The sequence below is a fragment of the Tupaia chinensis genome, unplaced genomic scaffold (genome assembly GCF_000334495.1).
Source record: "Tupaia chinensis unplaced genomic scaffold, TupChi_1.0 Scaffold143913_1, whole genome shotgun sequence".
In the NCBI taxonomy this organism is placed as follows: Eukaryota; Metazoa; Chordata; class Mammalia; order Scandentia; family Tupaiidae; genus Tupaia; species Tupaia belangeri.
This window is the reverse complement of record NW_006203764.1, coordinates 2629122-2653959: the sequence shown is the minus strand read 5'-3', so window position 1 is coordinate 2653959 and position 24838 is coordinate 2629122. Positions and strand designations below refer to the sequence as shown.

At 40.7% G+C, this 24838-nt stretch overlaps 1 protein-coding gene across 3 annotated transcripts in view; it reads left to right on the top strand.

The window, feature by feature from the left end:
• Nucleotides 1-24838, top strand: part of UNC79 (unc-79 subunit of NALCN channel complex) — a 240162-nt gene that overhangs the window by 109067 nt on the left and 106257 nt on the right. For all 3 annotated transcript variants that reach the window (XM_027767091.1, XM_027767090.1, XM_014582903.2), the window contains 8 exons: nucleotides 2224-2364; nucleotides 4440-4661; nucleotides 6624-6851; nucleotides 10761-10902; nucleotides 13843-13922; nucleotides 14005-14153; nucleotides 19107-19264; nucleotides 21097-21279. In XM_027767091.1, coding sequence (XP_027622892.1) covers nucleotides 2224-2364; nucleotides 4440-4661; nucleotides 6624-6851; nucleotides 10761-10902; nucleotides 13843-13922; nucleotides 14005-14153; nucleotides 19107-19264; nucleotides 21097-21279 — 1303 coding nt within the window. The remainder of the gene's footprint in view (nucleotides 1-2223; nucleotides 2365-4439; nucleotides 4662-6623; nucleotides 6852-10760; nucleotides 10903-13842; nucleotides 13923-14004; nucleotides 14154-19106; nucleotides 19265-21096; nucleotides 21280-24838) is intronic.

The window sequence follows — 24838 nt, the reverse complement described above, 5'->3', positions numbered from 1 at the left end:
TGTGGAAACATTTACAGAATCTTTATGGACCAGGCACTGTAATAGGCATTGGGGTGAAACTGGGATAAGAAATGACCTTTTCTTCACATATTCTTTCCTCAAGCCACTTACATTGGAAAGGATAGTATTAGATAATTAAATATAACAAAGAGTGATCAATGCTCTCATAAAGACCCCCCCCCCAGCGTAAAAACACACACAGTGTGTGTGTGTGTGTGTGTGTGTGTGTGTGTGTGTGTGTGTGTATACCCCAAATCCCAATGGGATGGAGAAGTGGAGAGGGGGTTGTGTTGTGGCCACATCCTGTTGGGGGTGTTTTCTCCTGCTCCTTCTCTCTGTCTCACTGTATCTCTTTGGCCAGTTCACTTATCTCTGGAAACAAAACAAAAACAAAGAAAAACACTCCTCTGTGAAGCGTCCTGCTACTTCGCACCCATATCCTCCCATCAGAATTGATTACCATGTCCCCAGTGTTCTTCTAGGTTCTCTGTGTGAGTCTATTCTATTTCCATCCTATAGCTAGTTTTGGCCTCCTTCCTCCCTGATTACAGACTTCTTGAGTGCAGGAACCACGTCTTACTTGTTTATGAATTGACAACCCTCTTCATCCTTTCCTCCCAGCAACTGGCACATGCTTTGTACATAGTGGATGTTCAAGAAAATGTCATTAAATTGAGTTGAACATCTGTTATAAAGCTTGGGCAGTTTCAGCACATGAGGACAGGATCAGTGTTTAGATTAAGTATGAGTAAAGATACATTTCTGTGTCACACAGGATGTGACCCCATTAGCTCTTTAAGTCGTGCACATACCTTTCTGAGTTCTAAACTAAGGAATAATATTGTAATATTTTTCACAATTGACAAAAATAAGGGATCTCTTTCTCTCTCTCTCTCTTTTAGGCTTTTGCCATAGGACATTTGTGCTTGTGGAGAACATCAGAGACCCACAGAGAGAGAAAGTGAGAAATCACCCCCCAGGGGGACGTCCATGCCACAGTCCGCCCTCACCCATTCTCCCTTCAGGATTTTGGGCACACATGCATACATGCCTGGTGTGATTTTCAAGCAGCTGGGTCCAGGACTCAAACCATGGTTGGCCATGTGGGAGTCCAGTGCCTTAATCATAACAACACCTGCTGGCCCAGGGATCATTTAAAAAAAATCACTTTTGGGATCCAGAATTTTAATTTTTATTTATAAACAGATCATGATAAGATAATGTCTCATTTTAGGAAAGTCAGACTTTCTATAGGTATCTAGATGCTCTCACAGTTCCACACTCCATAAACTGTGCCCCCTCAGGGTGAGCAGTCAGGTCTACAGACCTCTGTCTCTATGTGACAAGAACAATTACAGTATACATGTTTTGTGGGCCAAGCTTTGATATAACTTTCCTTTGAAAACAGAGTGCTGCAGTTGAAAGAGATATTAAAGCCCTGATCTAACCATTTTGGGGATGGGGTGGACACTGGTTACAACTATTCACTTATTAATTAGTTGTGGAAACATTTACAGAATCTTTATGGACCAGGCACTGTAATAGGCATTGGGGTGAAACTGGGATAAGAAATGACCTTTTCTTCACATATTCTTTCCTCAAGCCACTTACATTGGAAAGGATAGTATTAGATAATTAAATATAACAAAGAGTGATCAATGCTCTCATAAAGTTATACGTAAAGTTCTAAGAAAGCAGAGAAAAGAGTTGGATTAACTCTAGCTGAAGAGAGTAGGCATCTATTTCCAGAAAGTTCATTACAGATCAGGTGACTTGTCCCAGAAGGATAGCCAGCTTGTTCCAGAGAGCAGGATCTGATGGGGCCTCTGGACTGGTGGGGTGGAGTGGGGAAGACTGCCTGCAGATTATACTAGTCCAGAAGTTGGTGAACTGACTCTAGCCATGGGTCTAGAAAGGAGAGAAAAGTGTCCAGAGAAGTGTAGGCATTTTATGGGAAGAACATGGTGGCTTTCTGGGTGTTGGGTAGGGAAAAGGGAAGTGCAGTGATAACTTCAACTTTCTTAGTATGAAATTTGAGGATGATAGTGCTGATAGTCAGAACATGTGTTAGGCCCATGTCCTCATATTCAATAGTTTGTTTTAGAAAAAAAGGTTAAGTGTAGCTTTTCTGAGTTTGAAAGCTTACATGCTGTTTTTTTGTGTGTTTTTTTTTGTTTTTGTTTTTGTTTTTTTTTGGTGGGGCTATGTGTCTTTTTTCTCCAGGTATTATCAGAATTAGATATCATGGTTCCACTTCAACTATTAATAAGTATGTTTTCTGATGGAGTTAATTCTGTCAAAGAACTGGCAAATCAAAGGAAATCCAGAGTCAGTGAACTGGCGGGGAACCTTGCAGCTCGAAGGGTAATTATTACCACAACTGTTCTTGCTTTACTTGTTAAGATTTCGAAACCTTTGTCAGCAGCATCAAAAAGAAAATAGTATCAAAAGAAAGACCCTTTTTTCATCCCATCTCGCTCTGTTAATCTTTTAGTCATATTAAATTAGAGAAATAAGAAAATGTTTAAGATTTGTTTTGTATATTATGTAATCAGTATTTTTTTCCCTTAATTTTAACTCTCTCTCACCCTTGATGAGGAAAAAGAATAGCTTTTTGGGTAATGCTCTACTTTTTTGTTTCCTGGTGAATAAGAATCACTTGCCAGCTACCTGGCAGATCAGTGCCTCACTTTGGATGAGGCGTTTGGCTGATATATTTTTTTTTCACTGTGTTTTTGGGATGACACTGTCAGCCAGTGGTGATTGCGAGTGTTGTCATTATGAACGAATCAAGCCATTTTATTGGCCCCTTTGCTATTTTATGGGTGAGAAAAGTCAACATAATCTAGTCTGAAGTGAGAAACCGTTGGGAATTTTTCATGATCTATGAGGACCTGATAGAATTTCTGCTGGTGCACTGACGTTTTCAAGACCTTGGTCAGTCTTAATTCTTGTGTCATGGCTGGCAAGGACATTGTTCTCAATTCTCTGTCAATCTTCTCTACAAATTTTCCCCACTCTATACCACAGGCCTCCAGCCATTCTCCCTGATATGTAGGGATTAAAAAATGTGAAAGATCTTGGAGCACCAAAATCAACTTGTACTTTAATTCTGTTTTTCCATGAACATTTTGAAGGCTCCCCATGGAAGGTGGTAATGGAAACATAGTTTGTATTTGATGCTTTTAAAAAGAAATCATCACTTTTTTATTCATCTTCCTGATAGGAACCTGCTGCCAACCATTTATGTTTTCTTTCTTCTCCTATGACCTTTAAGATGACATTACCTTTTTCTGTGCATTGCATTCACAGTGAATAGTCTCACAGACTTAGGTGAGGCAGAGAACTCATTATCCTTATTTTATAAGTCCCTCACCTGACGTCTAGTGAAGGGACTTCCCACAGATAATACTATCTGGGTACTCAGAATTTCACTCTTTCTCTTTGCCTTAAAAATGGTGTTTGGGGAGCTGTTTACTAGAAAGATCTTCAAGAAAGAGGGAAGTACAGGTATGTCAGTCATGGTCCTGATACTTAGTGAAGATGAAGACACTTGAATGAGGTTGATGTGTGTAGAGTTATGAGAAAAACTGAAGGAGCAATAAGGGTTGACATGGCACCCAGGGTTGAGCAACAGTCCAGCAGGTAGTCTTTATACCCCTATGACTGAAGGAACAAGGAAAAGAGTTCCCAGAGCTCTTTGGGAGCAGAAACTGTAAGACAAGCTGGCTAGAGAAGTGGTAGAGTGATGGAGATACTTCCTGAGATACAGCCCCAGAGCAGACCTGGGTGGAGAGAAATACTCCTACCTCTCTCTCCTTCAGCTTCAGGTCTTTTGCCAGTGTCTCCTATCAACTGAACCCAGCTGGCAGCCAGATGGCAAAGATGCCAGGGAAGATTCAGTACACAGTATCCTTGGGCACAGAGTGGGACAGAGGTGGACAGTGAGGATCTGGGACTTAGGGAGGCAAATGGAGAATAAGTAACTAGTTTGACATACATTGTTTTCCCATGATAATTTAATAATTGTATTCCCCAGAGGCCATATTCTTAACTAGTCCTGTCAACCTGACATTCTATGCTTTTGGTTCTAAAAAAATTATCTTGGAATATTTTACTTTTGTAAATTCTCATGTTTTAGGTTATGGTTTTCAGTAGATTCAGGCAATCAAGTTTAATTGGATGAAAAATATTTTGGAAACAATGCCTTCATTTTTCAGGGTGTTGGTTATCAAGCCTAACAATCAGCCAGGAAGTTTGTGTGGTTTTAATTCTTACATTTTGAGAGGATCTCAGGTATTGGCAGTACTAATACCATTGACTAAGAAAGGAAATCAGTGTGATAGCTGGAAACACCTGCCGTATAGTCCTCGAGTATTTCATACAGCCATGTGAGTGTCTGTGAGTTCATTTATACGTGTTGACATTCTTTTTTGTAGGTGAGTGTCGCTTCTGATCCCGGTCGGCGAGTTCAGCACAACATGCTGAGTCCGTTTCATAGTCCTTTCCAGAGTCCATTTCGGAGTCCTATGCGTAGCCCATTTCGTAGTCCTTTCAAGAATTTTGGACACCCAGGAGGAAGGACTATTGACTTTGATTGCGAAGATGATGAAATGAATCTAAATTGTTTCATCCTCATGTTTGATCTTCTCCTGAAGCAGGTAGCTGAAGCATGAGCTTCCTTTAGTTCAGAGGTGAAGAATGAGGGGAAGCACTGTATAGTGATTCTGTGTGTTGGGCATCTTCGCACTTACTGAAATGATGCAGCATCACTCAAGACATTTTGCAAACTCCTTTGGGGATTTCCTAAAGAGTCTGAAAACTACTTGTGTGAATACCTGCAATGATGTACCGTATGAGAATGGATTTGAATTTTAGAGTCACCCTAGCATCATTAGAATTGATTCTGTTGAATAAATTGAATGAACAAACTGGATAATACTGTTCTTGGGAAGAGCAAGGTACAACTCTATAGTGATGGGACTAATTTTAATGTGTTATATAAATTGACCTTTGAGGGTAATTTTTAGAGAACTTAAAAAGGTTTTAATCAGGTAAATATTTCTTCCTGTTTATGGTTTATGGTTTCAGATTTCCAGAAAAGTTACAAGAATAGTACAAAAAATTTTTTTTCCAAATACTGCTCTTGCAAATTCTCTAGACATTAACAGTTTCCATACTTACTTCTCTTCTCCTCTTCTCTATGTGTTTGCATAAATTTTTTAATGAATTATTTTAGATTAAGATGCAAACATGATTTTCCTTGATTCCTAAGCACTTCAAGTATATTTTCTAAAAAGTAAGGACATTCCCTTATGTAACCACAATATAGTTACCCAAACTGGAAATCAATATTGCTATAATAGTGTTATCTAACTTGTAGAAAATATTTATTACTTACATTGATTATAGTAATATAGACATTTTAGCAAAAGGAAAAGAAAACCCTTATTTTGACCCAGGAATAATTCAGGATCACTCATTGTAATTATTTGTCTTTCTCTTTAGTCTTTAATCCAGGCTACTTTCTTATTTCATGTTCTTGATATTTTTGAAGAAGACAGTACAATTATTTCGTAGAATGTCCCTCAATTTGAGTTTGTCTGCTATTTCTTCATGAATTAATTTGGGTCGTGCATTTTTGGCAGGAAGACCACAGATATGATATTATGTCTTTTGTAGTGCATCTTTATCAGGAGGCACATGATATAATATTACCCCATTACTGTCATCTGTAACTTTGGTCACTGAGTTAAGGTGCTTTTTGCTAGGTTCCTCTCCTATAAAGTCACTGTTTTCCCTTTTGTAATTTAATAAACATCTTGTGGAAAAATACTTCAAAATGATGAGATATCCTGTTTCTAATCAGACTTTCATCCACTAGACTTAGTACCCATGGATGATTGAGTCAGTTATTACTATGATGGATGCCAAATGATAGTTTTCTAGTTTTTTTCCTTTCTTCTAAATGTATTAACTGGCCTTATGCTGATGGAATAGTTTTCCTTTCTTTTCTATTTATGTGTTTATTTATTTATCTACTTATTATTGCATATACCCATGGATTTTTATTACATTTAGTGGATGATAATATGTTACTATGACTATTTTGATGCTCATGTTCTTCCTTATTTGGCCTGTGGGAGTCCCATCTAGCTGGCTCCTGTGTTCTTTTGACGTTTGACATATCTGCATCATTCTTTGAACACTTTCTTAACTTCTGGCATGGCAAGATGTTCCAGACCCATTTTGTATTTCCTAGCACCAGCCCTGAAATCAGACATTTAGTGGATAATGGTACTAAAAAACCAAGATCTGAACACTTGGTGAAGATCAGCATTTTCAAAATGTGGTATATCTCACAAAGTGATGAGTTTTTTTTAGAAGAGTGTTTTTAATGTCCTACCATGCCTTTTAAAATAATTCCCATTACTTCATTCTTTTTAGGAAAACAGTGTGCATTCATTGTTTTGAAACCTATATTGCCTTTAAATAATTTATTATTGCTGTCAGTTAGTGGAAATTATCCCCAAGTGGTGTGCCAATGGAATATTAGACAAAAGGACCAAACTCCTTCTCTTCTCTCTCTCTCTTTTTTTTGTCCTTTTTTGGGTCTCTTTCAGATGGAGCTACAAGATGATGGAATCACCATGGGTTTAGAACACAGCTTGTCAAAGGACATCATTTCTATTATAAACAATGTCTTCCAAGCTCCCTGGGGGGGCTCCCACACCTGCCAGAAGGGTGAAAAAGCGATTGAGTGTAACTTATGTCAGTCTAGTATTCTCTGCTATCAGCTTGCCTGTGAACTGCTGGAGAGACTAGCTCCCAAAGAAGAAAGCCGGCTGGTGGTAAGCAATTAAAGACATGAGGTGACCCTTGTGTAACAGTAATAAAATAGGGGCCAGAAGGTAGTATGATGGTTAAGATGCTGGATTCCCATATGGCTTACCGCCGTTCGAGCCCCAAGTCCGGCAGCTTGCTTTTCCACTCCCCCGCCCGCTCTCTCTTCATGTCACTCTGGTTAGTGCATGTACCCTGTAGCAAATTAAAAATGATAATAATAATGATGACAAATAACAATTAAATCATTCTTTAAAAAATGCACAGTCATAAAGAGTAATAATGGTATAGTGACACCTTCCTCCAGGATTAATGTGTGCACCATGCTGCCTATATGTGAGAGTGTTAAAGGAAAATTTTCCTTGCCTCTACCAACTTAGGCTCTTGAAAGGGGTATAGGATGGAGCCTCACTGTACGGACTTCCATGAAGTGTCTTGCATTAGGGTTGTAGCACCTCCATTTCTACAGTTTTTTTATATTACATTTTTTTTTTTTTGGAGAGGTTTTTGCTATAGGGCGCGTGTGCTCGCCAGAGAGAGACAGAGAGACAGAAAGCGAGAAATCACCTCCCAGGGGAGATGGACATGCTGCAATCCCTTCTCCTCCATTCTCCTCTCGGGATCCTGGGCACGCACGCACATGCGCCGGGCATGAGTTTAAGTCACTGGGTCCGGGACTCGAACTGTGGTCAACTACATGGGAGTTCAGTGATATAACCATTACGCCAACTGCTGGTCCCATTCCTACGGTTTTCATGAATACAAAGTGTTGCTATATTCTCAGAAGAGCTTTTAGTACAGAGTTCTATGATAGAATTTAAATCACAATGAACACTATAGCACCTACACATCAAATAGTAAGTACATCGTGTACGGGCACGGAGAATTCCCAAGTAAACGTGGTTTGTGAAAGCACGATGACTTCATCAGCAATCAGTAAAACCTTTATTCCTTTTTTTGGTTACTTTCATTTTCTGCTTCCCAAGAAAAGTGTCTATAGAGCAAACAGCTTAAGACATGCCATATATATCTATATTTATATCTATATCTATCTATCTATACATATAGATAAATAAATGAATAAATATAAATATATAGAAAAGAAATATATAGAAACAGAAATATATAGATATATCTCTATATATCTCTATATAGAAATATAAAAATATCTATCTATATATAGGAGTATATATATAGATATATATTTCTTTTTTTTTTTTTTTGAAAGGCTTTTGCTAATAGGGCATGTGCACTCGCCAGAAAGACAGAGACAGAGAGACAGAAAGCAAGAAATCACCCCCCAGAGGTATGGCCACGCCACAATCTCTTATCTTCCATCCTCTTCTCGGGCTCTTGGGCACGCACACACACGAGCCCTGTATGAGTTTAAGCCACTGGGTCTGGGACTCAAACCGTGGTAGACTACGTGGGAGTCCAGCAACATAGTCTTTATGCCAGCTACTGTTCCCAAACATGCCATATTTTAGTGACACCACACAAAAGCTCCTCTCTGTTTAAGCCTAAAAGATACCTAGGAAAGGTCAGAAGGCAATGAGCACTTGGAGTCGTGCCTGTATTGTGGTGGGATATGGGAAGTGAGAAGGGAAGAGAGCTAAGGTTGGAATTCTGGGAAGTACTAACTCCTGAGATGGAAAAAAGGGGATGAGATCACCAGAAATAAATTAAGAGGCCCGAGACACTAAAGGAAAACTGAAGGAGAGCAGTAACTCAGAAACCAAGGTAGTGGACAGTCGTTGAATATGTGGTCGCCACTGTGTCCCCTGGCCACTTTAGATGTTTTGTTCTCCTCCTGGGATGATTGGAAGACAGCAGGATGGGGTGGGGACATGCAGAGTGGGCTAGTAGGAGGCTCAGGCTTGTTTGCAAACAGGTAAACACCAGTCCCTGCCACCTTGGAGGACAATACCAGCAACATGTAGAGGAGTCCCCATATGGCAGGCAGCTTTACCCATTAAATCGCATGAAACTCAGTTTATAATTTGGCGGGGTTTCTCGTTCATGGTGGCCCACCGCAAGGCCAGCCCATAAAATTGTGAAATTGGAAAAAGAATTTTTCAGAGCCCATCCCAGGGACTGTGCTGGCACATGGTGTCCGTCCTTAACCATGACTCTTGGTCTCCTTTTTACTGTGAACTGGCTTTCAAATAATTCTTGAAAAAATGCTCACTGGTTAAAGTGTGAGTGAAAAGAGAATTTTAAAAGAAGATATTTGCAGATGGAACCTGAAAGAAAGGGAAAAGGTAAAATATGAGAATAACTAGAGGTGTATTTTAAATGATAGTCATAACCTTGCTGTCTGTTTTCTTTTCTTTTTTTTTTTTTTTTTGAGAGATTTTCACTGTAGGGCGCGTGCGCTCACCAGACAGACAGAGAGAGACATAGAGACAGAAAGCGAGAAATCACCCCCCCCAGGGGGGATGGTCACGCCGCAATCCCTTCTCCTCCATTCTCCTCTCGGGATCTTGGGCACGCACGCACACGCACCCGGCGTGAGTTTTAAGCCACCGGGTCCGGGACACGAACCGCGGTCGACTACGAGGGAGTCCAGCGACATAGCCATTACGCTAACTGCTGGTTCCCCTTGCTGTCTGTTTTAGAAACTACCTTTCTTTCCCCCATTTCTGCAGCTTGTCTTATAACTATAACACGTATCATGTATAAATATATGGTGTTAAGTATGAGGGATATTTAAAAAATTCGTGGAAAGGGCATATTTTGAAAAAAATATGCATAAATTTCAACCTTTTTGGTACCAAAGATAAACTTGTACTTTAGTTCAATTTTCAATTTACTTTCTGAAGTCTCCTTATGTATTCACGCTGTTGTGCAGCCAATCTCTGGAACTTTGTCATCTTGCAAAACTGAAGCTCTATCCCCCTTAAACACTCCCCATTGTCCTCTCCCCAAGCTCTTGGCAGTCTCTATGCCACTTTCTGTTTCTGTAAGTCTGACTACTTAGATGCCTCATGTAAGTGAAATATTACAGTTTTTATCCTCTGTGACTGGCTTATTTCACTTAGCCTAATGTTCTCAGAGTTCATCCATGTTGTAGCATGTGTCAGAATCTCCTCTTTTTTTGGAGAGGTTTTTGCTATAGTGCACATACATTTGCCAGAAAGAGAGCGAGAGACAGAGAGACAGAAGGTGAGAAAACATCCCCCAGGGGGGGATGGCCATGCCACAATCCCTTCTCCTCCATTTTCCTCTCGGGATCTTAGGCACGCACGCACATGCACCTGACATGAGTTTAAGTCACCCGGTCTGGGACTCGAACCGCGGTCGACTACATGGGAGTCCAGCAACATAGCCGTTACACCAACTGCAGGTCCCAGAATCTCCTTCCTTTTTAAGGCTGAGTAATATTGTATGGCTGCCCCACATTTTACCCATGTTTCTATCCATGGATCTTTGAGTTGCCAAATCTTGTTCTCTTTAACTCATATGTTTTAGTATGTGGTTGCTCCTAAAAATTTGACTTCTCTGGACAACCAGTATTTGCATCTTAATCTAAATCTATGAACCCTTTCTCCTGGCCTCCCAGTTAAGTTCTGTTACTGAACAAAACATGTGTGAGTGGGAGTCACTTGGTGAGTAGGACATGGATCTCAGAGATGAAAACGGGTGGGAAAGCAGGCCTAGAAGATTTGACAATGTTTTTGACATTTATCCACATTTATTTCAAGTGAAAGAAACCTTTCAGCAATAGCTGGTGGATTTCCGTTTATTGCTACAGAAATAAGCTTGAAGCTCTTCTGATGCATGCTGCCGTTGGCCTCCTGGGCTCAGCACAGGGCCTGGGCACAGCAGACAGCCAATCTGTCTTTGTTGAACTTAGCCAAAACATTCCTCACATCTCTCAAGGGCTGCTCATCTGGCTCTTGTTGAATTTGTTTCAGGAGCCCACAGACAGCCTTGAAGATAGCCTCCTTTCTTCCAGACCAGAGTTTATTATAGGCCCTGAAGGAGAGGAGGAAGAGAACCCAGCCAACAAGCTTGGGGAAAACCCTGGCAATCGCACTGAACCCACAGAACATGCTGGTAAGTGGACTTGGCTTGCAGGAGAGCTTGCAGCAAACACATCCCAGTTTGCACAAGTCTTCTTTGTGATTGGAACGTGGTTGCTTAGATTAGTATCAGCTTAGCCTTAGAGTAGACTTGTGCATATGAGCCATTTTCCACCAGATTATGAAGTGAACAGAGCAGTCATGGTTCTAGTACAAACACAGTTTACTGAGCATCTTCCTGACAGCAAGAACTTAGTATCAATGAAAACCCAATGTGGTAGTGTAGAAAACATTGTCTCCACACACACTTCCCCTCCACTCCCCCAACTAATGCATTGTGTTCTCTGTGGAGAAGTAGCTGGGACCAAGGCAGAGTGGCCTAAGTGGTGAGTGCAGGCAATGTTGATGGCCACCTGGGGTACCTGGCCAAAGCAGAGTGTTTCTAATACAGGCTGCAAGACTTCACCCATGTGTCTTCTGAGCTAGGGATGAACCAGACCCTTGGAAAGGCATACCGGGCATAGTTGTGCAGATTGTGCTATAAGGCTGGTTGACTCAGTTCCTAGCTGGGAGGAAGGATAGCCTCTTCTGAGTTGCGTAAAGGCTCTGTGTGGGTAGACTGAAGACAGCAAGACGACAGGCAAGCTCAGGAGTCACACATTAACCCTTCACATACTGAACGAGTTTAAGGAGTTCAGTATGTAACCCCACATGCCTCTGGGAAAACTTTATTTCTTGATCTGGATGGTGGTCTTCTGAGAATCTGTGCAGGATGGGGGCAAAATTAGGAAGTTATTATTTTTAATCTTCCTGCTATCATTATTCTAAACTGTTAGAATAGCTTTCCCTGGAGGACCCACTATGGAAATGGAAGCATGGACTTTATATCATTCCTTTAGTGAAAAGCAAGCATTGTTAGGGGACTCTTTCATAGAGTTCACTTCCCTGCTAGGGTATCCTATTCAGGCTAAGATAACCTTATCATTACTACAGAACTCTTGGTCAGAACTGTTCCTGTGGATCATATAAATGGTCAACTCAGTATGAATGTCTCAGCTCACACTACCTCAGAGCACCAGAACTCTCAATTTGAAGGGATGTCTGACATCATCCACTTCATTGGTTTTCAATCAATGTTGAAGTTTTTGAAGTTGTAAAGGCACTGTGTTATGTGCTTTGGAATTTTCTTAATTGGGGTGACAACTACTGGGCAGAAGAGGGCAAAGGATGAATATCAGGCTCCCCACCCTCCTGCTACCAGAGTGCTTTGACCTCCTCTATTTCAGGTTGTAGTTCTAAGGAAGGTTTTCTTCAAACAAATATTCTGCAAAAATGAAGCTTGAAATCTGCTAGTCTGGTTTAATTTTATCACTTTGCAGATCAGGAAAATAAATCTCAGATGGGCAAAATGACCTGATCATGGTTATGTAGCTCGTATTAGTCAACCCACAATTTATACTTTCTACATAAATGCTTCCAGAATTGCAATGGATCATCACATTCATCTGAGAGGCTGAAACACAAACGAAGTAAACGAGCTCCACTCTCCATCCACCGATTCTGAGTATCTCTGAACTGGGCAATTGGAAATTAGAAATCTACATATTGCACAACCAGTTAAAAGCAGTGTTGGGACTAGCACCTAGGTCTCACTTTACCTAGAATTAACTAACTTGATTTAGGGGCTGTAGCTGCTGAGGCCAGGCTAGGGGTTTGTTCCTATCAGACATTGATGCCTGAGGGAAGAAAGACTTCATTTATTATCCAATAACCTGTACTCTTTTTATGCAAATATATTATTTTATACCTGAGATAGCATTGTGATCAATTAACTATTATTTGTATGTGACATTTTATTTGAATTGTGGTTGAAATTAAGCAATTTCTTTTTGTAAATGACTTCTTTCCTTGCTAAATTGTTATAAACTCCACTTATTTCAACATTTGCTCTGTTCTCCCCAAACACGCCTTTGGGCTCCTGTCACAGCTGCTGTCCTGTTATCTTCCCCTTGCTCTCTGTTGTCTAGCAGGGCACAGTTATTATACAGCTAGGCTCCTTAGAGAAGTCCCTGTTATTCTAACAGGGGAGGGAAGTCCTCAGGCACTGATCTTGAGCTTCTCCATCCCAGAACTGAAGGGTGCTTCTTTGACACAGGCTGAGTGAGTTCCCCTTCTTTCCAGAGTATTTCCTCTTTCTGCATTTTGCTACTCATCACTTTAGCAGTCAGATTTGTCCACCACTAAAAATATTTAATATTTTCACATAAACAAAACAGAGTTGAGTGCTGATGACAAGTATGGAAGATCCCCAGTAAACTGGTCAATAGGCCAATGGGATTTGACTGTCATTCTCTCTGATTGTAGGAACTGACACAACTTACAATGGTGATTTTCACACATTTTACACTAGTTTTTCCACTGATTAAGTTGTGAATATTTTATTTAGCATCCCTTATGTGCAATATACTCTTGCCCTTCATCATGGTGGGAGGAGAATCTTTTTAAAATATGAGTAGTTCTCATCCAAATATGTCCAATTTCCTCAGAACACCCTTTGATGGCTTGCATCTGTGGGATAAACTCATCCTCAGGTGTACCTCTCTTAAATCCCTGCTTCTCTCCCTTTTGAGTAGGAAGACATGCCCAGCCAGACCCCAGGACCCTCCAGGGAGCAGCAGAACTAGCAGTGTACAGGAGCATACAGCTACCCAGGCAGCTCCAGGGAGCCAAAGGTGTCTGAAAACAGGATGGTCTATGCACTGGGAAATAGAAGCTGAAGATTCTAAGTTTAGGATGTGTCCTACATTTGCATCATAGAAGGGATGATGGAGCAATTTGGGAGCAAATACAAACTGTACATAAGTGGTTTTTAATACATTCTACATATTTTACTCCTCTTGGTTTTATGTTTTTGACCAACTGAGTGGTGGAGGAGAGGAATAAGGCTAACCTTTGCATAATTTTTTCTTCACAGCAATAAAGAATGACACCGAAAGAAAATTTTGCTACCAACAGCTTCCAGTAACGTTGAGGCTAATATATACCATTTTCCAGGTATGTTTTCTAAGATCTTTGAATATCTGTTTGGTAGCATTACTGTTTCAAATAACTCAGTGATCGTGTGGTTCTTTGATAGGAAATGGCTAAATTTGAAGAGCCAGACATTCTTTTTAATATGCTCAATTGCCTGAAGATTCTCTGTCTGCATGGAGAGTGTTTATATATTGCTAGAAAAGATCATCCTCAATTTTTAGCCTACATTCAGGATCATATGTTGATTGCAAGGTGAGTCTTCCTAATGGGTTATTTTGCTTGTTTATATTTTAGGGTTTAGTTGTGAAAATTAAAGTTAGAATAAGACTTATTAACTTGTTTGAATTTTTTTTCTGACCAGGACAGCTTAATTGTCTATGGGGCAATCTTTCCTTTCTTCTTTTCTTCCTTCCATCCTTCCCTCTCTTCTTTCCTTCCTTCCTTCCTTTCCCTCTCTTCTTTCCTTCCTTCTCTTCTTTCCTCCTTTCCTTCCTTTTTGGCTAATTTTTTTTTTTTTGAGAGGTTTTTTTTTTTTTTTTTTTTACTGTAGGGCGAGTGTGCTCACCAGAGAGACAGAGAGAGATAGAAAGACAGAAAGCAAGAAATCACCCCCCAGGGGGGGATGGCCACACTGCAATCCTTCTCCTTCATTCTCCTCTTGGGATTTTGGGCACACAAGCACATACACCTGGCATGAGTTTTAGGCTGCCATGTCTGAGTCTCAAACTGAAGTCAACTACATGGAAGTCCAGTGACATAAACGTTATGCCATCTGCTGGTCCCACTTTTGGATTAATTTTAAGTATGTCAATATGAGGAATATTCGTTTTCATTTGCAAGATACTACAGAAATAGAACTAAGCTGAAATAAAGATTATTTTATGCCTCTAACTTTTAAATGCCTTAGGAATATAGAAAATATAGAAACATGTTAACAGACAATAAGTTAATGTTTACCTAATCTAATTTAATAAGGATTTACCCACTTTCTTAGATGCTAGTAAACATCGAAAAAAAAAAACTCTCAAAAAAAATTAGCCAAAAAGGAAGGAAAGAAGGAAAGAAGAGAAGGAAGGAAAAAAGAGAGGGAAGGAAGGAAGGAAGGAAAGAAGAGAGGGAAGGATGGAAGGAAGAAAAGAAGAAAGGAAAGATTGCCCCATAGACAATTCTCTCCATACATTGTCTGATAAGTTATTTTTAGAGATTGCTGAGGCATTTTGAGACTAATAATAAAATATTATCCTAGACTCACAGTGTTTTTCTTCCTGAGAACATGAAATAACTCTTACAGTCTTTCTGGAAGTAAGTCATAAAGGTATCTTTATTATATATGGAAGAGAATGAGTTGATAAAAGATTGGTTCAAATTAACTTGGTGATAGAACAGGGTTGAGGCTCTGTCTTCACTCACTTTATTTATTTATTCAATTCATTTAACCAATATTTGAGAACTTACTATGTATATTATTGTTCTAGATACTCAGGGAATTTACAATTGTAGTTGGAAAGGGAGTGAGTACTATATATACAGTAAGTGACCACATAATTTATTATTCAAATTGGTCTACATTTGAGAGTGAAGAGGGGGCAGTCATAGAAACCCCTGAATAATAGTGTAACAGTCTTGGATAAACTTAGGTACATGGTTACCCTATGCGTATATAACTCACTCTCAAGTCAAAGGAATGTGATAAATGATAGTTTTGTACAGTTAAAAGGTGGAAGAGATCATTTCTAGATGAGTAATTAGGAAAGGGCTCAGGAGCAGATACCATTTGAATGGGCATTAAAATAATCATAGAATTTTATTTTTTAAAGTTTTTTTTTGCCTTAGGGCATGTGTGATTGCCAGAGATAGAGAGACAGAGATAGTGAGAGGGAAAGTGAGAAGTAACTCCCCAGGGGAATGGCCACACTGCAGTCCTTTGTCCTCCATTCTCCTCCTGGGATCTTAGCAGGCACGCACATGCACCCAGTGTGTTTTTCAAGCTACTGGGTCCAGGACTCAAACTGCTGTTGGCCACGTGAGAGTCCAGCGATGTAACTGCTATGCCATTTGCTGGCCCAAAATAATCATAGAATTTTGATTAGTAGTAATTTGAGATGGGTAGGGCATATTGTGGAAAGCAGGACTGTCAAGGACAAACAGATGGCAGAGTTGGAAAGAAGGGACAAGAAATGATCAGGGTATACTTAGCTGATACCAGAGTTTTGTTTTTTGCTGCATGGTATGGTTTCAGAGCATAATGGAGAAAAAGGCTGGAGAAGTAAGCTGGGATCCATGTGTGAAGGGTCTTGAAGACAGGGACTTCAGTGATGTTTGGAAATCCATGGATGATCTTAAAAGAGTGAGCAGAGTCAGAGTTGGATTTTAGTAGAATGGTCATGGAGAAAAGAGAGCTCCGTGAAGGCCACCCACATTTAAGAGAGTGCAAAGAGCGCGTTGTAAGGGCTTAAGGAATGTGAAGATAAGATGTGGAACTTTCTTCTGAAAAGTTAGAAAAACAAGAGAAACATCAGATACTTAGAATAGGAAAGGGAGTGGGCTTAAAGGATTTTTAGGATAATGAAAATATGAGCATATTTATGGTCAGTGGAAAGAGCCAGGAAAAGGGAATAGTCATTGGAGCTAATTTCTGAAAGGTAAGAGAGTGTGTAGTCAAGAATGAAGGGTGGGGTAGGGTTATTTGGTTGTTATTTGCTTTGAAAGGAAATGCATTTTGAGATATTCAGGCAATTTAAACCTTAAGGATGATAAATGTTTATGTCTTTTGGGAGGGAAAAGGATAGAGATTGGGATGGGAACTTATGGAACATGGAAAGAGTATGGAACAGTCCACATGAGGAAAGCAATAGGGGGTCAACAAGAAATAACCAACCAGCAATAAGACCTCACCGAAGTGAGCTAGCATTAGTTTGTAGTGGACCAAGGTAGTAAGAGTTTGGATAGGGGACTTATTCTGGATTAGGGACTAGTGATTTGATTATAATTGAAGGTCAAAGGGATGAGATATTCTGGAATAATGAAATCATTGACTCTGGGATCCTGCCTACATTTGGAAGCAAATGAAACCAGGGGAACTGATGTTTGGTAGAAGAGTCTAGAAGTGAGGGCAAAAGAGTTTCGGTCATGGGACCAGGTCTGAGACTGTTTAAAGGGCATTCTCTCAGCACAGCAGTAACACCACTAAACGTACATGAGTTCTTGTCCCGGATCTCCTTGCACACCAGGCAGTCATGTGTATACCCATGACCTGGGCTGGTTGAGATGGAGTGGATCACAGCATGAGGACCCTGTTGGCAATGCTGTTTCTCTCTTATTGAAGAAATATATAAATAAACTGAAACAAAAATAAGCCTGTTCTCTGGTAGAATCTGAATTGGACTTAGCTTAAACCTGCTAAGTTACATGGTGTTATCTGGGATCTCTCCCTCTCTCTCTCTCTCTCTTTTTTCCTCTTCCCCCCTTTCCCTTCCTCCCCATCACTTACCCCAGTTCCCTCTTCACTTCTTAGATGGAACTGTGCTGGCTTCTTCCCAGGCAGGCAGCCCCTGTGAGGTGGGAAAGAAGGTCACTGCAGCCCTAGACCAACACTGTATTTTATTCCTCAGATTTCAGGAGGAGAGAGATCCTCTTTCTCCCAGGGCCCATAACAGTCCCTGAATAAAGGATTCTGGCATTCACATAATCACTCCTGGACTAATCACTCTCTTGAGTGTGTTGAAATGCTTTGATTGGGCTGTTTTATGTCCACCCTTATGATAGGGAAGGTGGGGAGCTTCAATGACAAACCTGCTACCTCCTGGAGAGGCTGCTATTAACAGAAAAGAGTTGTTCTTGGCCATAACAAGAGGAAAGGGCTTTTGGCTCAGCAAAACCTACAAAAATTCCCAGATGTTCAATATCAGAATATAAAAAATCAATCTCTTATCACCCCATAATCTTTTTTTTAAAGAATTATTCATTCATTCATTCATTCATTCATTTTAATTTGACCAGAGAGAAAGTGAGAAAGCAAGCCACCAGGTCTGGGACTTGAACTATGGTCGGCCTTGTGGGAGTGTCCAGCACCTTACCACCATGCCACCTGCTGGTCCCCCATAATCTTTTTTTTTAGAGAGATTTTTGCTATAGGATGCGTGTGCTCACTGGAGAGACAGAAAGTGAGAAATCACACCTGGGGGGATGGTCGCACAATCCCTTCTCTTCCATTCTCCCTTCAGGATTTTGGGCATGTACTCAAATGCACCTGGCATGAATTTTAACCTGCTGGGTCCAGGACTTGAACTGCAGTCGACCACATGGGAGTCCAGTGATGTAACCATTGTGCCATATGCTGGCGCCTATCACCCCATAATCTTAACTAATATCAATTTTATATATTATTTAGTAGTCACTGCTCACTTATATACCTGTGTTTATATTGTGCAACTTAAATTTTTATGTTAAAAATGTAATGTTAGGGGCCAGCAGGTGGCGTGGTGGTTAAGGTACTGGACTCCCACATGGCCAACTATGGTTTGAGTCCCAGACATGGAAACTTGCTTCCTTTTTCTCTCTCTGGTCAAATAAATAAAATAAAATAAAATAAAATAAAATAAAATAAAATAAAATAAAATAAAAAATTAAAAAATAATAATGTTAAATGGTGTTTTTCTGTATTGTTACATAAAAGTAATTCCATTAAAAAGCATTAACAGGGCCAGCCTGTGGACTGATGGTTAAGGTGGCTGAATCCCATATAACAATCACACGGTTCAAGTTTTGGACCCAGCGGCTTGAGAGACATTTTGTGCACATGTGTGTGTGTGTGTGCCCAGAATCTCAACAGGAGGGAGAAATGGGGAAGAGATTGTGGTGTAATTATTCCCCATAGTAGGTGATGAGGTGATTTCTCACCTCCTCCCCCTTTCCCCATCATCCTGGTGAATCCATCCATCTCTCTCTGGTGAATGTACGTGACCTCTTGACAAAATAAATAAATAAATTTTTTAAAATAAAAAAGAAAGAAAAGAAAATGAACAGACAGAACAGAGCATAGGAAAAATTTAGCAAAGTATTGGAATTTTGTGGATGAGTGTAATTTCACCAGAAGCAGACTACCAGGCACCTGTTAACTACAGTTCCCATGGGGTAAGATAACAGGATTTTCTTCTGGAAAGGTTATTACAGTTGTAACCACTTCCCTTCTTCTTGATTCCCCAGCCTGTGGAGAGTGGTCAAATCCGAGTTTTCCCAGCTGTCCTCACTGGCAGTCCCTCTCCTTCTCCATGCTCTGTCACTTCCTCATGGTGCTGACATCTTCTGGACAATCATAAACAGCAATTTCAACAGCAAAGACTGGAAGATGAGGTTTGAAGCAGGTACCTCTGGATTAGCTTACAAGTTCTCCCTGGGTCAAGGGTAGACCAGATATATCCATCTATTTTTGGTGCTCTTTTCTCTTCCCTCCTTTTTAAAGGACATTCTCTTGCTTTCTGGTATTCTTTTTAGCTGAGCTTCCTCTCTAAAACATTTTGCAGTGTGTTCTTAGGTAGAGGTACCCTACCCGGGCTTGCCTGGGTAGTCCCAGTTATGCCTGATATCCAGGTGTAATTATTAATTGCACCCTTATTTAATCCCAACTAACTGGGGTCCTTACTTGGATGATTAATAATGGGGTCAACCTATTAGGTAACTTGTATCGGAGTTATTGGGAATGTTTGTTAAAAATGCAGATGACTGGACCTCAGCCTACATTGACTGAATCAGAATCGAGGGAGAAGAGAGTTGGCTGTGGGGAAATGTGAGGCCAGGGATCTAGGCTTTTAACAAGTTCTCCAGATATTTCAATGAGATTTGAGAATGTCCGCCATGTATCCTGGCCAGTGAGGCCTCAGGGACCAAGTCTGGTGTGGTGATAGGTATAATTTCTTGATACATATTAATAGACAAGTTCTCAGGGTCATGTGGTAAGGGAGACACCTGGATGTATTCTCTCAGCCTCCTGGCAGCTGGCTCACTGTCGCCCAGTCTGCCTGTACTCCATCCTCAGGGCAGCAGCCAGGGAGTGTGCCATCATGTAGCTTATCAGAACAGTTTCATGTATTTTAGTGTCTCAGAAGTTTGGCACAGACGTGGAAGTTCCATCACTTGAGTTAATTCTTCTACCTTAGCGTTTCATCTGATCACTTTAAAAGAGTTCTTGCTTTTTACTGCCCATGTGAATTCCAGTGGCTAGTTTATTTGTATGAAAGCACCTGATGTTGCAGGGAATCGCATTAGAGTAAAATTTTTAGCACAAATCTGCCTGGCTCACAACATTTTATAGGTATTTGAATACAAATAAAGCAGAGATTTACTTCTTTCAATCTAATTGAAGAATTAAATCCTTGCCAGCTTGATCATCTGAATCACAGCTCTGATTAGGTTACTTTTTTACTCAAAACCTTTTAATGGGCTTTCTGTGGCTACAGAACGGAGGTCAGACTCCTTACACTTGCACTCCAGCTTCCATAGTCACGCCACAAGTGTTTGCTGCTCACTTGCTTCTCTTCTCTGTCCATGCTGCTGTGTCCAGGGCTTCCTGCTTCCCGTCATCCACGTCCGGCTGCTCTGTACCTGTCTAGCCTTACTCAGTGCCACCACCATTTAATCCACCCTCAAATGGCGCCATTGAGTTCCACCTTCTCGGTCTCTTTGGTGGAAAGTGGTTTCTGTATCCCCTGATAGCATTTTATCTGTATCTTGCTAGAGGCATCCACAGCTTTTCCTGTTGCTTTAGTTACAGTTGTGCATGGGTATAGTCTCTTTTAGTCGGCTTGACTCTGAAGTCAAGACCTGTGAGTGATTCATCTTTCCGTTTACTCCCATCTCTCTGCACCTCCCCAAGTGCCCTGGACTGTTGCATTTTGAATAGTTGGCAATGTAGCTGGAAGTTACACAAAGTGAAAGGTCATTTCAAAATAGGAAAGACAACCCAGAGCTATATCAAGACTGCCTGGCAGAAAAGTACTACCCTGAGTAGAGACAGCCTCAGCTGTGAAGACGGGGTGGACCACTTGAGAAGGTGGCATTGGATTTCCTATTGGTATTTAAAATCACCGCAGTGAGGGGGCATAGTTTACCGTTGTTCTGTGGAGTTAGTTCTGAAACTGCCTAAATGTGTACACACACAGGCACACATAGCTTTTGTCTTCTGTATTTTCTATTGCAGTGGAAAAAGTGGCTGTAATTTGTAGATTTCTGGATATTCATTCAGTGACCAAAAACCACTTGCTGAAGTACTCTCTGGCACATGCCTTCTGCTGCTTCCTGACAGCTGTGGAAGACGTCAACCCGGCAGTGGCTACCAGGGCTGGCCTCCTGCTGGACACCATAAAGAGGCCAGCATTGCAGGTGACGTGCGATGGGTGTTATCTGCTCTGCAGACAGTCTGTGTCAGCTCTGCTAAGTCACTGAGTTGTTTGTCACATGCCTTAGTCTATTTGGGATGCTATAACGAAATACCATAAACTGGTGGCTAACAACAGAAATGTATTTTTCACAATTCTGGATGCTGGGAAGTCCAATATCAAGGCACCAGCAGATTTGGTTTCTGGTGAGGGGATGCTGTCTGGTTGACCATTTGCTGTGTCTGGGGTCTCTTCTATAAGGGCACTAATTCCATTTATGAGGGCTCCACCCACAAGACTTAATCAACTCTCAAAGGCCCCGCCTCTCAATATTAATCACATTGGTGACTAGGTTTCAAAACATGAATTTCAGGAGTGGGGGGACATAAAAAGTCAGACCATGGTAGCATCAGATAAACACAAATAATAACAATTACAATGGTAATGGTGGAACATTTCAAATTTTGGAAGAGACATCCCAGAACCACACATTATTCAAAGATCCCTTATTTTTTATTCATTGATACTTTGTTTTATCTTTCTTTCTTTCTTTTTTTTTTTTTTCTTTTAAGAGTTTTGCTATAGGGCACATGCGGTCACTAGAGAGATAGAAATTGAAAAATCACCCCCAGGAGGTGTAATCCTTCTCCATTCTCTTCTTGAGATTTTGGGCATGCATGCACATGTGCCCGGCATGAGATTTAAGCTGCCATGTCTAGGGCCCAAACCACAGTTGACGATGTGGGAGTCCAGCAACGTAACCATTATCCTATCTACTGGTTCCGATTGATAATTTCTTTTCGATCTTTGTCCATCTGCTGATAGCACATTTGGACAGATGTAATTATGGTCGAACATTTGTGTGTGTGTGTGTGTGTGTGTGTGTATGGGGGGGTCAGAGTTTTAAACTTGGCTGGTTTATCTTATACCATTTAGCTAGCTCTCTGTATACAGATATCTCTCTGAGATAGATAGAGACAGTGAGAGGAAAAGCAAAAAATCACCCCTCTAGGGAGGATAGCAATGCTGCAAGCCTGTCATTACAGGCTATATGCTAAAAGAAATCAAGTGTAGTTTGATAGTAATCAATGTATAGTATGCCATGGTAAATATTCTAGCAAAACAAGACATCATAAATGAAAGCTTAAGAGACGTGAAATATGAGACACTTGGAGAGAGTTGTATATTTATCTTTTTTTTTTTTTCGGAGAGGTTTTTGCTATAGGGTGCGTGAGCTCGCCAGAAAGACAGAGAGAGACAGAGACAGAAAGCGAGAAATCACCCCCCAGGGGGGATGGCCACGCCGCAATCCCTTCTCCTCCATTCTCCTCTCGGGATCTTGGGCATGCATGCACATGTGCCCGGCATGAGTTTAAGCCACTGGGTCCGGGACTTGGACTGTGGTCGGTTACATGGGAGTTCAGTGACATAGCCATTCCGCTAACTGCTGGTCCCGAGAGTTGTATATTTATCTTTATTGACACCTTTATTTTATGGCTGAGAAACCAAATGTCAGAGACTAAATTAAGTAAATTAGTGGAAGAACCAAGACTAGAACCTCTGAAGTCCTGTACTTTTTTCATATTGCTACCTGATTTTTAAATTTTATTGTCAATATTAAAATTAATAATAATGGCAAGAACTAACATTTGTCATACAGGTAATATGTACTGGGACAGTGTATTAAAGTGACTCATCGGGGTCAGGAGGTGGCAAAGTGCTTAAGGTACTGGACTCCCATATGGTGGACTGTGATTTGAGTCCAAGACCTGTCAGCTTGAAAAATCATGCTGTGGGCATGTATGTATGTAGCCAAAATTCCAGGCAAAGAATGGAGGAGAAGGGACTGCAGTGTGGCCATTCCTGCCCCCCTCCCCCCAGGGTATTTTCTTGCTTTCCCTCTGTCTTTCACTCTTCAGGGAGCACATGTGACCTATGGCAAAAACCTTTAAAAAAAAAAAGTGACCCATCACACATTATCTCATTAATCCTATGTGGATTTCCTTTTTACAGAGAGAGAGGCCGAGGGTTAGGAAGGTGAAGTAACTTTCAGTCATTTAGTCATTAGGTGGCGGAGCACACTCAAGACTGATTCAGAATAAAGTCCATGTTCTTAACTCTTGTGAGTGCATACACACTGCCTCCCAAGCCATAGTAAGGGCTCTTCTTGTATTTTAACACCAAGAACCAAGTGCGAGTGCAGGGTCTGATTAAGTACAGGATGCTGCTGCTCGTGGCACACCCTTCCCTACAGAACCCCCAGCTGACCCTCAGATACACCTCTCTTTCGGATTTATTAGGTTGTTACATGTTCTACCTTAGCTTTGGGCCAGGACCGAGACTCTCACTAGGTGGCAGCTGTATAAAGTGCATGGGGTGGTTGAAAGAATTACAGTTTTAAAATCTCATTCAGTCAGGACCAGTAGATGGTGTAAGGGTTATATCGCTGGACTCCACATGGTTGACTGTGGTTTGAGTCCTGGACCAGAGGAGAATGGAGGAGAAGGGATTGTGGGTGTGGCCATCCCCCCTGGGAGATTTATCACTTTCTGTCTCTCTCTGTCTCTCCAGTGAGCACATATGCCCTATAGCAAAAATCTCTCTCTAAAGAAAAAAAAAATCTCATTCAGTTATAAAGAGGGAGAATGATAGACTTACATACTAGAAAAGTAGGTGCTCAATTCATTCCAACTTAGATTTTTTTTTTAAAAAGGTTTTTGCCATACAGTTTGTGTGCTCCTCAGAGAGACAGATAGAGACAGTGAGAGGGAAAGCAAAAAATCACCCCTCCAGGGAGGATAGCGATGCTGCAATCCCTTCTCCTCCATTTTCCTCTTGGATTTTGGGCATGATTTTCAAGCTGCCAGGTCAGGGACTTGAACTATGATCAGCCATATGGGAGTCTAGTGCCTTAACTGCTATACCACCTACTGGCCCCCCAACTTAGATTTTTTAACATTCTGCATTCTACTCACATTCCAAGATGACAAGGTGACTTTACTTTCTTTTAGAATCATGAAATTTAGGATTGAAAGGGACTTTTAAAAACCATCTTCTTATGTATTCCAAAATGTAGCTTTGAAAGTATGCTTCTCTTGATGATAACTACAGGTATTAAAATGAGATACATTGGTTTGAGGGCATTTGGAGTAAGTGGTTATTATTTAATACATTAGCAGATCAGTAACATACATTTAGTTCAGATTTCTGAGTCAAAATTCAGGAGATAGTTTACAACTAGGAGAAGCTCTTTTTTTGCCCCAACTCTTTTTTCCTACCCAAATTTCAAATCAAAAGAGATCTCACTTGAATCATTCTACATTAAAAGTATGAACTGAGGAGATTGCCTTGTTTCACGGACTTTGTCTAAAATATTGGCTTTGACAAAACTAGATACTTAATCTTCAGAATAACCTTTTATAGGTTATAGTACAATAGAAGCATTTATTACTAAGGCCTAGAATATAAATGAAGGCTTACACCACCAGCCTTACAACTTAAAAAGCTCTCTGAAAAAGAAATGTGAATTAGATGTATACGCCTAACTTTTCTCTCCACTCTTTC